The 15154-nt window shown below is 42.6% G+C and overlaps 1 protein-coding gene across 5 annotated transcripts in view; it reads right to left on the minus strand.

Annotated features, from left to right (window-relative positions):
• Positions 1-3955: 3955 nt before the first annotated feature.
• The window catches only part of cabin1 (calcineurin binding protein 1), a 39456-nt gene continuing 28257 nt past the window's right edge, over positions 3956-15154 (minus strand). For all 5 annotated transcript variants that reach the window (XM_019862781.1, XM_019862780.1, XM_019862784.1 and 2 more), the window contains 6 exons: positions 14627-14701; positions 11215-11476; positions 9143-9319; positions 7975-8177; positions 5913-7890; positions 3956-4942 (listed from right to left, as the gene is read on the minus strand). In XM_019862781.1, the coding sequence (XP_019718340.1) occupies positions 7747-7890; positions 7975-8177; positions 9143-9319; positions 11215-11476; positions 14627-14701 (861 nt within the window). In that variant the 3' untranslated portion in view covers positions 3956-4942; positions 5913-7746. The remainder of the gene's footprint in view (positions 4943-5912; positions 7891-7974; positions 8178-9142; positions 9320-11214; positions 11477-14626; positions 14702-15154) is intronic.

Consider the following 15154-nt stretch of genomic DNA (forward strand, 5'->3'; position numbering starts at 1 on the left):
TCTCTATATATATATATATATATATATATATATATATATATATGTATGTATACTGTATATGAGTAGTAAAAAACAGTAATTTAAGATGGGAAAAAAATATTGACATTCATGGCAATGATGTCTGGTAGCACATCAAAGCAAGCAAGTAGTTTGCTGCAAAACTATTTGTTGAGTAGCTATTCTTTATACTGTATCTTTAAGTTGTAGGCTGGGGGGGGGGGGGCAATACAAGGGTCAAATTGCCAAATGCAGAAAAGACCGTTTTCACAACACAAAACTTAATGTACTCAGTTGAATTGCCCAATTTAAAATTTTACCAAAGTTTGTTGCCTTGAAATTTTAATTTCACCGCACTTTTTTTTCTTGGTACAATGTCCCTTTTACACTAGTCACTTACGTCCAATTAAAATAATACGGTTCCAAAACCATAGCTGGAATCAGTGAGGGGATGGCAACGGGAACTGATGAGCAATTACACAATATATTTATGTTCGCTGCGCTGCCCAAGCTCCTACATTACTATTGGGACAAAAGGTGGATCAGCTCTGTCGGTGTCATCGTGCAGGTAACAGAGCGAGGCCTTGGGACAAAACTGGCAAACCCGAGTGAAAGAAGGCCACCTGAATATTTCGAACCAAGCTGGACTCACTTTTCTCCCCATTACCTGTCGCTCACTTGCAGGGAGATCCATGTTCCGCCTCCCTGGTGTCAGCCTTTCGGCCATTTGCTTTCACTGCACAGATCCCCCTGCGCTCCACTGTTAACAGCTGCCAATATACAGCCCGGGCCGAGGATCAGACGGCTCTGTTGCGGCCCAATAAAGAGCCCCCGGAGTGGATTGACGAGAAATCTCACACCTTGCGCTCACATTAGCCATGCAGCATGCCCTTTTGATGCCTCAGTAGCCACTATGAGAAGGTGGTCGAGAGAGGAGCTCAAAGCTGGCATGGAACAAGTTCAAGTGTGTGTGGCGGATTTTAAAATCAACACGTTGTCTAATTTAGGACACGGTGGAGAATCCAACATAACGGCAACCTTAGCTGCAGTGTTCTCTTATTTGTAATCAAGTTCAAAGTAAATCCCCCAATATGTGAGTGTCCCATGTTGCAAGCGGGGGCCGGCGATGCTCACATTTGGCCATCCACATAAGAAAACAAAGGCCACATCTCACTCGGGCAAAGGGGCAAATGACAACTTCGCAGCACTTCATAAGAAACTGCTTGAAGTTGCTAATGAAGACTAATGACTTCCCTCGTGTCGCAGACTTCACACCCGAAGGTACGAGCCCTTTCAGCACCAAAGTGGTACGCGGGGTGGTCTGTTCAGGAAAAACATTTTCACTGCAAAATGTTCTGCTTATCGTGTTTTCAGAAAGATGTCGTACCTTGAGAAATAAGAGGACAGGCAATTATGTCACAGGATAGGGTAATTATTATAGGGCTCCCACACCGAACATAATAAGTGAGCTACCACTTTGTGCAGGCACGCGACACAGGTAGTCGATAACTAAACACAGTGCAACTCAGCCTCTGGCGAGTGGACGTCTTGGCTAGCATATTTCAGGCGGTACGTCATTGTATTTGTTGGAGCAGGAGTATCAAACTCATTTTCATCTGGAGTTACATCTTCCCTCGGATTTGAGGGAATTGACATTTCGGTTCAGATTTTAGCAAGGGTCATCCAAGTTGACACACGATTGCTTTCGCAGGCCACATAAAATAACGTGGCAGGCCGGATCTGGCCCCCGGGCCACGTTTGACACGTGTGTTAGAGCATAATCATTCAGACCATGGGCATTTGGTGCCCATACTCTCAATGACCCCTTGATTAATTAGCCCCCCTACCCCTCAAATTGTTTATTTTTTCAGGGGGGTGGGGGGGAGTATTATTAACAGGTTTCCTCTACTACAGTTGACCCTGCTTATACGCATGGCTCAGCACCGGTGAATCCACTTATTCAGTTTTTCCCCCCCCAGTATTTTCATGTATTTATTTATTCGTGATAAAGTCCAAGCTTTTCATAGAGAATGTATAGTGCAATTTTTTTTGTTTTTGGGGGGATTACAAAAAACGAAATCTTATTTTCAAATGCATTTCAACGGGTCTCAATTATGTGCGGATTTTCCCTGTTTGGTAGGCCGACCCAGTCTCTATCCAACGGGTGTCAAACCCAAGGCCCGGGGGCCAGATCTGGCTCGCCACATCTTTTTATGTGGCCCCTCCCCGAAAGAAAATCATGTGTGTCAACTTGCATGATCCTTGCTAAAAAAATGTTCCGAAATGTCAAATTGTCATGTGTAATAAATGTTGGGATTTTAAATTCATTTTGTTACCCTTAGAAGTAATAATGCGATAATGAGATTAAACATCATAACAGCCCTCCGAGGGAAGACGCAATTCAAAAGTGGCCTGCGACAAAAATGAGTTTTACACCCCTGCTCTATCCCATGCGAATAGTGAGTATCCACTGTATAGATTTAAGTTGTAATAAAGTATCATTATTGACCACTACATGGCACACACAGCATAGTGTTCACTGTTGGTTTGTGGTTTAGTGCCTTTTCTGCACGAGAGCCTTTGTTTGCATGAATGCATGCAAAAAAATCAAATAAAATCACAGTATGGTATTTTTTTTGAACGTTCAAATCCTCACGTACGTGGTCCTATGTATCCCCCAGTAGCATGAATGAAAAATTGTGGCTACCTCCAGCTTTTTTAAGTTGCCCATCCATGATTCAGGCTGTTCAAACTGTTACTCATGCGTTTCTGCATCGATCTACTAAAAAGCAGAAACAACATTTCAGCCTGTTTCATTTGAAACACCCCACAAAGGGCAGCCTTAAGTGCTTATTTTGGAGTGGCCTTTTATTGTGGGCAGCCTGTGGCACACCTGTGCAATATGCATGCTGTCGAACCAGTATCTTAATATGCCACACCTGTGAGTTTAATGGATTGATACTGGCAAAAGAGATGCACTCACTCAATGTGTACACCCGAAAAAGGAGAAATTGCAGCAAAACCAAGAGTTGCATTTAAATTTTTGTTCACGGTATGATGTGCAATGACAAGTTTGGCAACCCTGCCCTCACATAACTTCACTCAAGTATATTGCCACTTGCACTCATTTCCAGCTCGAAAATACCATTTCAACAAAAAACAAATGGATTATCTCATACCGTGATTGAATCAGTTTTATCTTAACTGTTAAATAGATATGAAAGGTGCTCATCAAAAATTTTTATTTTAGTTATTCAAAAAGTGAACCTTGTGTCATGCATACATTCGTTTGACAGAGACTGATACATTTCAAGTGTTAATTCATTTTAATTTGGGGGCGGCCCGGTGATCGACTGGAACGCATCGGCCTCACAGTGCAGAGGTGCAGGGTTCCATTGCAGCTTTCCTGTGTTTGCATGTTCTCCCGTGCCTTCCGATGGTATTCTCCGGGTACTCCGGTTTCCTCCCACATTCCAAAAAGATGCATGGCAAGCTGATTGAACTTTCTAAATTGCCCCTAGGTGTGAGTGTGAGCGCGGATGGTTGTTCGTCTCCATGTGCCCTGCGATTTGCTGACAACCGGTTCAGGATGCCCGAAGACAGCTGGGATAGGCTCCAGCACGCCCCGCGACCCTTGTGAGGATAAGCAGATCAGAAAATGGATGGATATACTCATCGAACTTAAAATGAATGAACACTTGATATGTATCAGTCTGTGTGGAATGTATATGCATTACACGAGTTTCACTTTTTGAATAGTATTACTGAAATCAATCAACTTTTTCATGATATTCTACTTTTTTTGACGAGCACCCGTATACAGCACAAACGAATCCAAACAAGAAAACATGACAAGTCTGATTAAGTCATTTAAGAGAACTTGTGTCTTGTACATCTGGTGGACAATATGATCACTTGTATTGACGCAAAGATGTAAACAGCCACAAACTATTTGTAGTTGAGGCTTTGTCTTTTATTGAACATGCCTTAGAAAAGATAATGCTTGATTCATAATTTCAAGGTTTATTTTAATTCAAGTTGAAGTGTAAACACGTCCCATTGTAGATTTGGTCAAATACCGAAATTAGGAGTTAAGAGGTATCTTGGGCTGAACAGTAGCAATATTTTAATACTGTGGAATGGAAGATTTGTTTCTACATGTGAAAATGTCAAGATACAAAGGAAGTGTTTAGACATGCATTAAGATGTCATTTAGTTAATTCCATGACAGATCACTATACTTGACAAAGATGTCACACGTCAGCATGCGTTGTTGTGGTGTCGCTGGTGCTCAGCGTTGGTCTTCCCAACTCTCCCGCAGACCTCAAACTCACCACAGAGATAAACACGGTGTTATCTGCCGTATTGGGATGCATTTAAAATAGCCAATAGCAGAACAAAGTCTTGACATTTTCGAAGATATTTTTGGTTAGACATCCATGTTAGACTGAGGCAAGCTCTCAGCTGGGGTACATTTCCAAAAGCTCAGCAGAAAAAAAACAAAAACAGAACAATATCACACACCTTAATGCAACAACCATGTAATGAAATAAAAATATAAAAAGGTTTTGATGTCAAGACTAATCATCTACAGTTTTTCCATTTACAGTTTGATTCACGTTTAAAAAAAAACAACAACAACAACCCAGTAGATAGCATTATTTTGATAGAAAACAATTAGTAAAAAAACATTCTGTTGTCTTCCACTGAGTAACGGGACAAATTGACCAATGAAAAGGCATCGGAATTTAGAGACACCACTTCAGCATGCATGAATTCGAGTGAATTCAGTTATGGGTTTGGAATTAAAGCCAATCTCAATTTCTTGCATGCGCGCCCACACACGCACACGCACACACACACACACACACACACACACACACACACACACACACACACACACACACACCCCCTCGCTCAGCCACCCACTCACACAGACGCACACCTCAGTACTGCTGCCAAAGACATTTGGATTCCGATATGTACAAAACGTCCTCTTTCAACATCATTCACATCAGTGCTGGTGACGGGCGTCTCCCTGGTGAGAACCTCACAGCTACAGATGCACTACCGAGAAAGAAACAATATAGTCTTGCAGGAACACGGCGTGTACAAAAGCAGCACGCTTGAGTGCTCGGTTGACCCAAGGTTGAGTGTAAACATTTCCCATGTGTGCTACAGGTTACAGCGTTGTGCGGTGACTGTCCTTTTGTCACCTGTGCTGTCCATTGAAATGCACCACAACCGGCATCGGTCCTCATCCCATGTTACAAAGGTGCAGTTCGGGGCAGACCGCAGAAATGGTGAGGCATAAATGGGTGACAGGCTGCTGGGCGTGCCGCTGTGATATGCATAAATGGCACGTTAGAGTCATGCTGAGACTAAAGCTCTGATAATTCACACAAGCTGGGCCACACTGTGACATGGCCAGAGCCGATGAGAATACTGCATTCTCTCAGTTGACGGGGAGGGGCGACAATGGCATCAATCAAAACCAAAGCTGCAGCGACGTGTTCTCCAGCAACAAGAACCCCGATGAAACTGGCGCAGTGCTTGATAGAGTCAGTCGAGTGCGGTCCGCTAGCACAGGAGTATGGAAAGCTGTTTGAGGATTTATTTGATGTCCTGGACATTCAACTTAAGGTCCATGTACTAGCACACTTTCTGTCCTGAGACAATTCAGCACACTTGTAGGACAACCATATTTTACTCGTGAGATAAAACTCTACACTTGATCAGTGATTCTCAAAGTACCACTAGAGGTACTGGGGCTCACTCTTGTGGTACTTGAAGGTATACCGCACAAATACAGGTCAGTTGTTTTGAACTTTTTAGTACAATTTGTCTATACTCGTAATGTGCATAATGTTAGAGTGACTTGCACTATTATTATTTCAGACGTACTACATCAACACCTCAGTACTGCTGCCAAAGACATTTGGATTCCGATATGTACAAAACGTCCTCTTTCAACATCATTCACATCAGTGCTGGTGACGGGCGTCTCCCTGGTGAGAACCTCACAGCTACAGATGCACTACCGAGAAAGAAACAATATAGTCTTGCAGGAACACGGCGTGTACAAAAGCAGCACGCTTGAGTGCTCGGTTGACCCAAGGTTGAGTGTAAACATTTCCCATGTGTGCTACAGGTTACAGCGTTGTGCGGTGACTGTCCTTTTGTCACCTGTGCTGTCCATTGAAATGCACCACAACCGGCATCGGTCCTCATCCCATGTTACAAAGGTGCAGTTCGGGGCAGACCGCAGAAATGGTGAGGCATAAATGGGTGACAGGCTGCTGGGCGTGCCGCTGTGATATGCATAAATGGCACGTTAGAGTCATGCTGAGACTAAAGCTCTGATAATTCACACAAGCTGGGCCACACTGTGACATGGCCAGAGCCGATGAGAATACTGCATTCTCTCAGTTGACGGGGAGGGGCGACAATGGCATCAATCAAAACCAAAGCTGCAGCGACGTGTTCTCCAGCAACAAGAACCCCGATGAAACTGGCGCAGTGCTTGATAGAGTCAGTCGAGTGCGGTCCGCTAGCACAGGAGTATGGAAAGCTGTTTGAGGATTTATTTGATGTCCTGGACATTCAACTTAAGGTCCATGTACTAGCACACTTTCTGTCCTGAGACAATTCAGCACACTTGTAGGACAACCATATTTTACTCGTGAGATAAAACTCTACACTTGATCAGTGATTCTCAAAGTACCACTAGAGGTACTGGGGCTCACTCTTGTGGTACTTGAAGGTATACCGCACAAATACAGGTCAGTTGTTTTGAACTTTTTAGTACAATTTGTCTATACTCGTAATGTGCATAATGTTAGAGTGACTTGCACTATTATTATTTCAGACGTACTACATCACTGGATTTTAATGATGGTCATCACGATGACACGTGTGGCACTTTATATTGTTTTTTTAGGTAGTACTTGGCATAAAAAGTTTGACAACAACTGCGCTGGTTGACATTCACTACTGCAAGTACTCCTCGTGAAGGGCAAGATGTTAGCTAGTAGAATTTGATAATGTCACGAGTAAGACACCCAGCGCTCTGTGATCAATGTGTGCAGTTTTTCAACATTAGTAACATGTCGTTGTCCAACTAGTATGTCAAAGTAGTTCTAATGGTGCGTTTAATAAACCTTATGCAGTTTCCACTGTCGATATGTTTCAAGTGAATGGAACGCCACCTAAGTGAAAAATAACCCCTACGGCAGAACGTGTGTTAACCTGGGGTGGTGTGAAAGGTACACTGAATATTTGGGTGCTCGTGTTGATTACGATTGAAATGCATCAGATGTTTGTACTTTTTAAAGACAAGAAGCAAGTGCTCTACTAATACAATTCAAATGTGCACTAGTAGTTGAAAACCATGACTAGTCAGACAAAGTTCTACTAGTGTGCTGACTTGACTTGCTAGTGAGGATAAGGAGCATACGGATACATGAACCTTAAGTTGGTTATCCAATAAATGCTCAAGCAGCTTTATGGAAAGCCGTTCGAATGTTTATTGGCTATCCTTGATCAGGTTACTAGCGTGTGACAAATGCCTACTAGTTGGGCCTGTTACTAGTGCAGCACAATAGTTACTAGTAAGGTATAATTGCGGTACACTACTACGCTGAATTGTGGTGAGGACAATGAGAGTGCTAGTACATGGACCTTAAGTTCGATTTGAAGGCTATGGAATAAACGCTCAAAGGTCTTTCCACACAGGAGGCCTGGAGAGTCTCAGATGTCCATGTAATCATCCTCCTCGTCCGACTCGCTCTCTAGTGAAGACTCCTGGCTGGATGTCTCCTGCACCTCCAGGGAAGGCTGGCTCAGAGTGTCCTTCTTGACCGTGGCGGCAGACTGCGACGATAGGATGACATTCTACGTGGGGAGCAGACAGTAGAGGTCAGCGATGAGCGCTGTGGCATGCGCACAGAATCAAAAGTGCCGTTCGGAATCCCCCACCTTTAGCCTTTGTTTGGTTTCCTCCGAGATGCTGCCTTTGGGGGAGAGAAGCGTGGGCGTCGGGGGAGTCACTGTGATTTCCGGGGGGAACTTAGTGACAGCGGAGGGGATGAAGAGCTTTGGCATGTTAGGCGGGACGCGGGAGCGGATTCGACTGGGGTCTGGAAGCTTTGACAGATCACTGCTGGCATAGTGCTGCTGGTCTGGGGAGAAACATGGATACACATCACAAGTCATTGTTTTACTTTCATGGCCTCTATCCAGTACAGTGGAGCTTCTCAAGGCTAATAGCTTGAGTTGTGGTCAATGATTTTCTTTGCTGAAATACTTTTTGTCATGAAAAAGAGGGAGTAGGCTTGATAAGCTGTCGCTTCACCCAACGCCTTTTCGATTGGTTGTCATCGTGGAAAAACTGTATTGACTTTGAAATCAGACGTCATGGAAAATAGTGGCATACAAATGTTTTGGTGAAGAACAATAATTCAATTTATGTTCAACGCTGACGTGAAACGGGAACCCTAATGAAGAGTGACGGCAATTGCTGTCAAGTTAATTTTTTTAATGGAATGGGTAAGAGAAAAGATTTGGGCAGCTCTGATTTCGCCAGCTGTTGGTATTTTATAGAGAAAAAGGACTGCTCAGATGTTAAAAGCATCACAGAAGCAAAAATGATGAGTGTAAAAGTCACTCCTGCTAGAAAATATATCTTCACAAAAAGCTTGTTTTCTGCGCTTTTTGGTCCAACATAGGTGATTTGGGTGAAACCAACCCACGTTTTACTGCTGATCAATAAAAAACGGAATAAAGTCGAGACTGTGTTCGATACGGCTTTTTTCAGTACTCAACTCCAGTATTCACCGATACAATACCAAGTAACCGATACCAATCATACTTTTGAAGCATACAATTTCTATTATCCCAAATAACAGATAATTTTAAAATACCTTTTGTTTGTTTCATACAAAAGGCAGATGAGTCAATCTGCAATTGAGAATTCAAGTCCCAAATTAAACACATCCTATTTACTCTGGATTTTGTAATAAATTATCAAAAGTGCTAAATGAAATTGAGAAAGTCATCATCCTACCCAAAACAGAACTTCTTTTGCAGGCATCATTAAGGTTGAGTACACTTGCGCTTTTTTGAAGCCATCTGCTGTGTTGCTGACCTGTACACTGCTGCGTGCTGCTGCCACTGCTGCTACATGTGGCCGTTTCCTCCCGGTACCAGCCGGCTGCTGCTGCTGCTTCACGCGCCTGGGACACAGTGGCCAGTTTCATCTGCTGACAGAGGTGTGATTCCTGTTGTCGGTACAAGAGCCCCTCTGTGAGCTCCTCACGCTCCTCTAGGGTGGTGTGCGGGGTGAGCAACAACAAAAATATGTTACAGTCCATAAGCAGATCAAACAGATCATTTCTGTTCATTTATAATAAATCAGAAGACATGATAATAATAATAATAATAATAATAAAAAAAACGTCAATCCCCTAAAATGTCACCCCAGCTGCAACTTTGTTTATCTGTAGCCACAACTTTTGTCTTTGTTCAGACATCTTTAATTGATCGGATCATTTTGCCGATTAGATGCAAGAGACACAGAATGCAATGTTTTAACAGACGCAGAATGTAATGTTTCTTAGTTAGAGCAAGCATTGATGTCAATCGGAAAGGTAATTTTGCACTTCATAAAATTTTTACAAAAAAAAAAAAAAATCCCCTGCAGCTAAGATGGATCTAATTAGAAACGAATTAATACATTTTTAAGCTTCTGCAACAATGGTGTCTGGATGTCGGAGAAAGAAAATATATACACTATCCTGAGGCTTTTAATTGTTGTGGACAGTATTTGCATGCAAAGACTGTATCCCTTGTGCAGATTTAAAAAGATATCCAACTGCTCATTATCTCCCAAATAGTGAAAAGTTAAAAAAAAAAAAAAAAGAGTTGGGAATTTCCCCATTGTGAGACAAATAAAGGTTTTCTTATCTTATCTTAGTCTCTGTTTGGCCAACAGTTTAATTTTATTGTTTCATTGGGGGAAAAAAACTTGAGAATCTTGAATTATGAAGTCACGTATGATTAATAGCCATTACCATCACACCCATAGTTGGATTTATTAATGCCGCAAAATATAAAATCATTTTAGGGAATAAATTTGCCTTGGGTGCTTTCTACAAGCATTGCCATCTAGTGGCTACTTTCGCGGTTGATTTATATAACAAAAACAAAATCCATGTCATGCTTTTATTACTCAAGTTTTTATTTGCCAGCATGATGGACCAGTGGTTCGCATGACTGCTTGACAGTTCGGAGGTTTGAGGTTAAAATTTCTGCTCCGCCCTTCCTGTGTGGAGTTTGCATGTTCTCCCTCTGCTTGCATAAGTTTTACAATACAATACAATACATCCTGATTTATATAGCGCTTTCACAACAGCTGCGGCTGTAACAAAGCGCTTAACAAAACAGTTAACATAAAGTAAAATAATAAACACAACACATAACATAAAACACGGACAGTCATTCTCTCGGTACTCCGGGTTGGTCCCGTCTTACAAAAAGACGCATCGGGTAATTGGAGATTTTAAATTGTTCATTGGTGTGAATGGCCCCACTTGTGGTTGTTTGTCTATATGTGCCCTGTGATTGCCTGGTGACCAGTCGAGTATGTACCACTTCAGCAGAGGTGTCAAATCAATGTCCAGAGAGTAAAAACACAACAAGCTCCTGGGGAGTAGCAGAAGAATCCGTGGCTAAAGCCAAACTGTGGCAGGGTTTTTACTTTCTGGACCTGGATATTTATAATTTTCCATGAAACTGTTCATAAATATAAATGGATAAAACCTATGTCCAATTGGCCCCTCATAGACATGTCGAAAGGCTGTTTGCGACTAAAAACGCAAAACTCTCCAATGAAGCACTTATTGAGACCAGGAGTGACACATTTCTGACACAACGGAAGGGCGAGTGCACTCGTAACTATTACATCAAGCTGACTCACAGATGCTCCGCTGAACATGTACATAAGTGAAATAATTACACCAAAACCTTGTGTCACAGAGTCTAAAATGAACCGTAGGCGTAATGCAGTTTGACAGGCTATTATGTAATACAGTACAACTACATAAGTCGACAGGCGCCCTCTGTTGGTCCAGCCGAGCTCTATCTTAGAGCTTCTGCTAAAAGACGCCAACCTTTCATGGACAATTTCAAAGGACTGTGGCGAAGTGTCTCTCACTCTACCTGTGTGTTGTAAGAAGGACAAAGCTGCTGCTGCCGCAGGGTGGCAAGCCATTCTCCTCTGTGGTTGCTGATCATGGAAGCCCGACGTTTGAGGTCTGGGTAACTTGCTCAGGGGCTCAAACATCACTTTGGCTTGGCCGTCCTGGTTGGACAATGGGTGGCAGGTGGCGTGGCCGAGCAGAACCGGCGTTGGCAGAGAGGCAGGGAAGAAGAGATCTCTGTGCTCCTTGTATTTAGGCGTGGTAGGCGCGTCGCATATGGGCTGCGGGAGACACAGAAAGGGGGAGTTGTTATGAGCAGCTCTCACTGACTGGGGGTGCACCAGCCGAACGCAGCTCAGGTAGGTTAAGATAGCATCCTCTGATCTTGAGTGACAACCTGATCAAAAACTCTCGGTTGTGAAGGAAGCCAAACGAGCCAAAGTTCTGAGTCCACAAATCTTATCACTTCCCTAAATTGCGGTCTCTGAATCCCTCTCTGCTGCATTCCTGAATGTCTTTTAGAGGACCACTTACAAAACACAAGAGTTGCACAAACAACCTGTGACAACAGTGGGCTGGCTCCCACAGCTGCTGCCATGGCAACAGTGGAGCACAGTTAGCAGAAATGAATACTTTCTCTCATCCTCCTTTTTAAATGGATGAAAATTGAATAAGAGAATGGAAGGACCTCGATGGCCAGGTTCTTCATGGCTGTCTCATGTTGTTCAAATTCTGGGATACAATGTTGAAAACCCTGCCCCCGCCGACAACATGCGTTTTTACAAATGAATCATAAAAGCACAAAATGTTCAGCAATGGTGAAACTCTTGTGCAAAAGCCTTTTCGAATCTCAGCTGGCATGTAAAGTAGGAGCTTGCCAAGGGGATCATATTGCAGAGAGCAGGGAAATTGAATAAAGAAGAAAGAGCAACCTTCCCAATCCATGGACAACACTTACACAGTTGTGCCAGCTTTGATGATTCACTCAGTAATGAAACATCAGCACAACAGACACCATTGGGATAGCTCATCTTATGAAAATCCCAATTCCAAAGCAGTTGGAACATTGTGTAAAACAAAAATAACAGAACACAATAATGTGCAAATGCTTTTCAACAAACCATATATTCAAATGCTTACACTATAAAGGCAAGATATTTCATGTTTAAACTGATCAACTTCATTGCTTTTGTTTTGTGGAAGTATTCACTCATTTTGAATTTGAATGCTTGCAACTCAATGTGTACGTGTGCATGTGTGTGTGTAACCTGCAGATCTTGTGAAGGCACCATGAAAGCTTCTACAATTAGTGTCCACGGTTGCCAAACGCTTGTTGAGTGTTGTTAAAGGTTTATCTGTTTTAACAATAAATATCTTGTCTGTGTACTGAATTCAATTTAGGTTTAGGATTCACAAATTATTGTATTCTGTTTTTTTTCTTTTGTTTTATGTTTTACACAACATCCCAATTTCTATGGAAATGGGGTTTGTGTTAGCAAATCTCAGCCTTCGAAACCTGCGGCACACCACATGGAACCAGTCTGAGTGTGACAGAAGCCAGATTCTTAGAAATGTGTTTGAGGGAATAAGCAATCAATTGTTGATTAAGTCAGATTTGATTGAATTAAAGCGGAAGAGATTTTGCTCGTTGGTGGGGTAGCAGTTTCACTTAAATTGGTTGCATTGTAGTTCAATTTTTGCCCCGTGATTGGTTGGCAACCAGTCAATGTTGCACTACGCACACCTCTCACCCGAAATCAGCTAATCAAGGCTTCAGCCCACGCTTGACCCGAATAAAGGGGTCATTTCGAAAATGAGGAGATGAATGGGTGGTTTAACTTTTAAATGTGAAGGTGTTTGTTTGCTTCAACCGTTTGTTAAACTGTGAAAGGAATTGCTGAAAAATGTTTTTTTCCACGACTATTCATTTTATAAGTTAAAGATTTAAAAAAGTAACCCAATACCTCACCAGTTTTCCCAATCATTGGTACAGTGGCGTTTAAGAACTGAACAAGGTGCGAGACTGGCCTAAATCAGATTAGCGCAGATGTGGATGTAGTTCCGATGGAGGAAATTTAAAATAATATAAATAAATGCAACCACCCAGCCAACGTTCATTCTCAGTGCTACACAGGCACCTTGGCACTCTGTACTTGTGTGGGCTTGAAAGAATGTGTGGACGTGGAAGCAGGCAGAGAATTTTCACGTTGGGGCCTGGAGCACAGAGGTGTCTCCTCACATTTGCTACTCTGCGATGTGAGCAGGCGGCGCAATGATTCCACATAGCCAGCTGTTAGATTAGGCTGCAGAAGTAGGAGGCCGCCAGATGCACCCTCTACTCTTTTATTAGGATGTGATGAAGTCGAGTCACGGGCAATGGGGAGAACAGATAGGGTACTGAATATAATATGGTGGTGATTTTTGTTTTGTTTTGTTTTGTTTTGTTTTAATTAGCATGGTCTTGCGCAAATCAATTAGGAACATTCAGTTTGTATCACAGTTTTTACGAGAAGACATTCATATGTGCCAGTGTTTCATTTCCATCTTTGACCAGATTGGTTGCATAGTGACGGCGCTTCTGAACAGGCGAGTGACAGGCAAACTACAGCTGTGCTGAGATCAATGACATAATGGGAACTAGCGGAAAAGGCACAAGTGCCAATAGGGAGGTTCACTGGGTTATATTTAGCGCCGGCATCGACTTGAATAAGTCTGGGAATCACCAAATTATTTATCAATTTGGCACAATTTACCTCCTGATGAACAAGATGAAATGCACGCTGAATACCGGCAAATATTTTACGTCAATACACTAAACCTGAAAATGGGAGAAAATTCATCTGTTCAGCACTATTCACGAGTCTGGGAGAACTTTTGACAAGATTTTGGAGTGTGTCTGTGGAGAGTTTTCAATGATTAATGATAGTCAATGTGTTGGACTCCGGCGCCTCACGCACGATTCTCTATTCTCGCTGCTTGGTGCAGTTCTGCCACATCACACTGACACAAACATGCCTTGATTGTCCTCGCGAAGGTTTGACATTTTCTGATTGGCTTCAAGGAATTATTGTTAAAACCCTTTTCAAAATACAAGATTAGGGAAACCATTTTTTTGGAGAGGGAGGAGAAAGAGCACCAATGAAAACATGAGTGATATTTTACACTTTTAAGTAGTATCAATGGCACTAAGCTCTTAAGCGCCGCACTGCCATCTGTTGTCGTTTGTGGTACATTTGTTGTTCAATCAAATCTACAATACTGTTGCTGTAACTCTTCAAAAAGTTCAACGTCACTTGTCATCGCAGGGTATGATAACTTTTTGGTGTGAATTCCAGTCAGACTGAAAAGAGTGTGACTGTGTGGCTCCGAATGAATGTTCACGCTGCGGGAGTGCGAATACGTGGTGAGTAACAAAGATGAGCTGGATGTACCTGTCGCTGGGCAGAAGTAGCCAACTGTATCTGGCAGAACTTCACAGCCTGGTCCAGAGCCACATCCTCATCAACCTGAAGCAAGAAGAGGAACAATAATCATATTAGAACAGTGTGCGAATCACAGAGGCTTACGCTTCATAAATCTCTTTTGATGTGCTCTTTTGTGCATGTGTCAAATGAACAAAATACAAAACTATGATGGATTTCCAGCTCTGTATCAGAATCACAATAGTGGATCGATCAGCGAACCAGCGGAGTTAAGCACTGTTTGCAGCGGTTGCTATGCTGAGCATGTGAGCGTAGTCGAGCTCGGCTATCGCCAAACATGGTGCAATTAGTGGTAATAGTCATCAAACTGCTATATTGTTCCTTGCAGCAGGCTGCTGGATGGAGCAGATGAGCTATTCCCCCAAACGGTGGGATTCTGTAGGCTAGTTTGGAGTTGTTTGATATTGCCAATACTTTCACTGAGGATATAGCTTTCCTTTCAATGGTTTGAAAAGTTGTTTAAAAATACTAGTGCCA

Source organism: Hippocampus comes, unplaced genomic scaffold (assembly GCF_001891065.2).
Source record: "Hippocampus comes isolate QL1 unplaced genomic scaffold, H_comes_QL1_v1.1 scaffold147, whole genome shotgun sequence".
Classification (NCBI taxonomy): domain Eukaryota; kingdom Metazoa; phylum Chordata; class Actinopteri; order Syngnathiformes; family Syngnathidae; genus Hippocampus; species Hippocampus comes.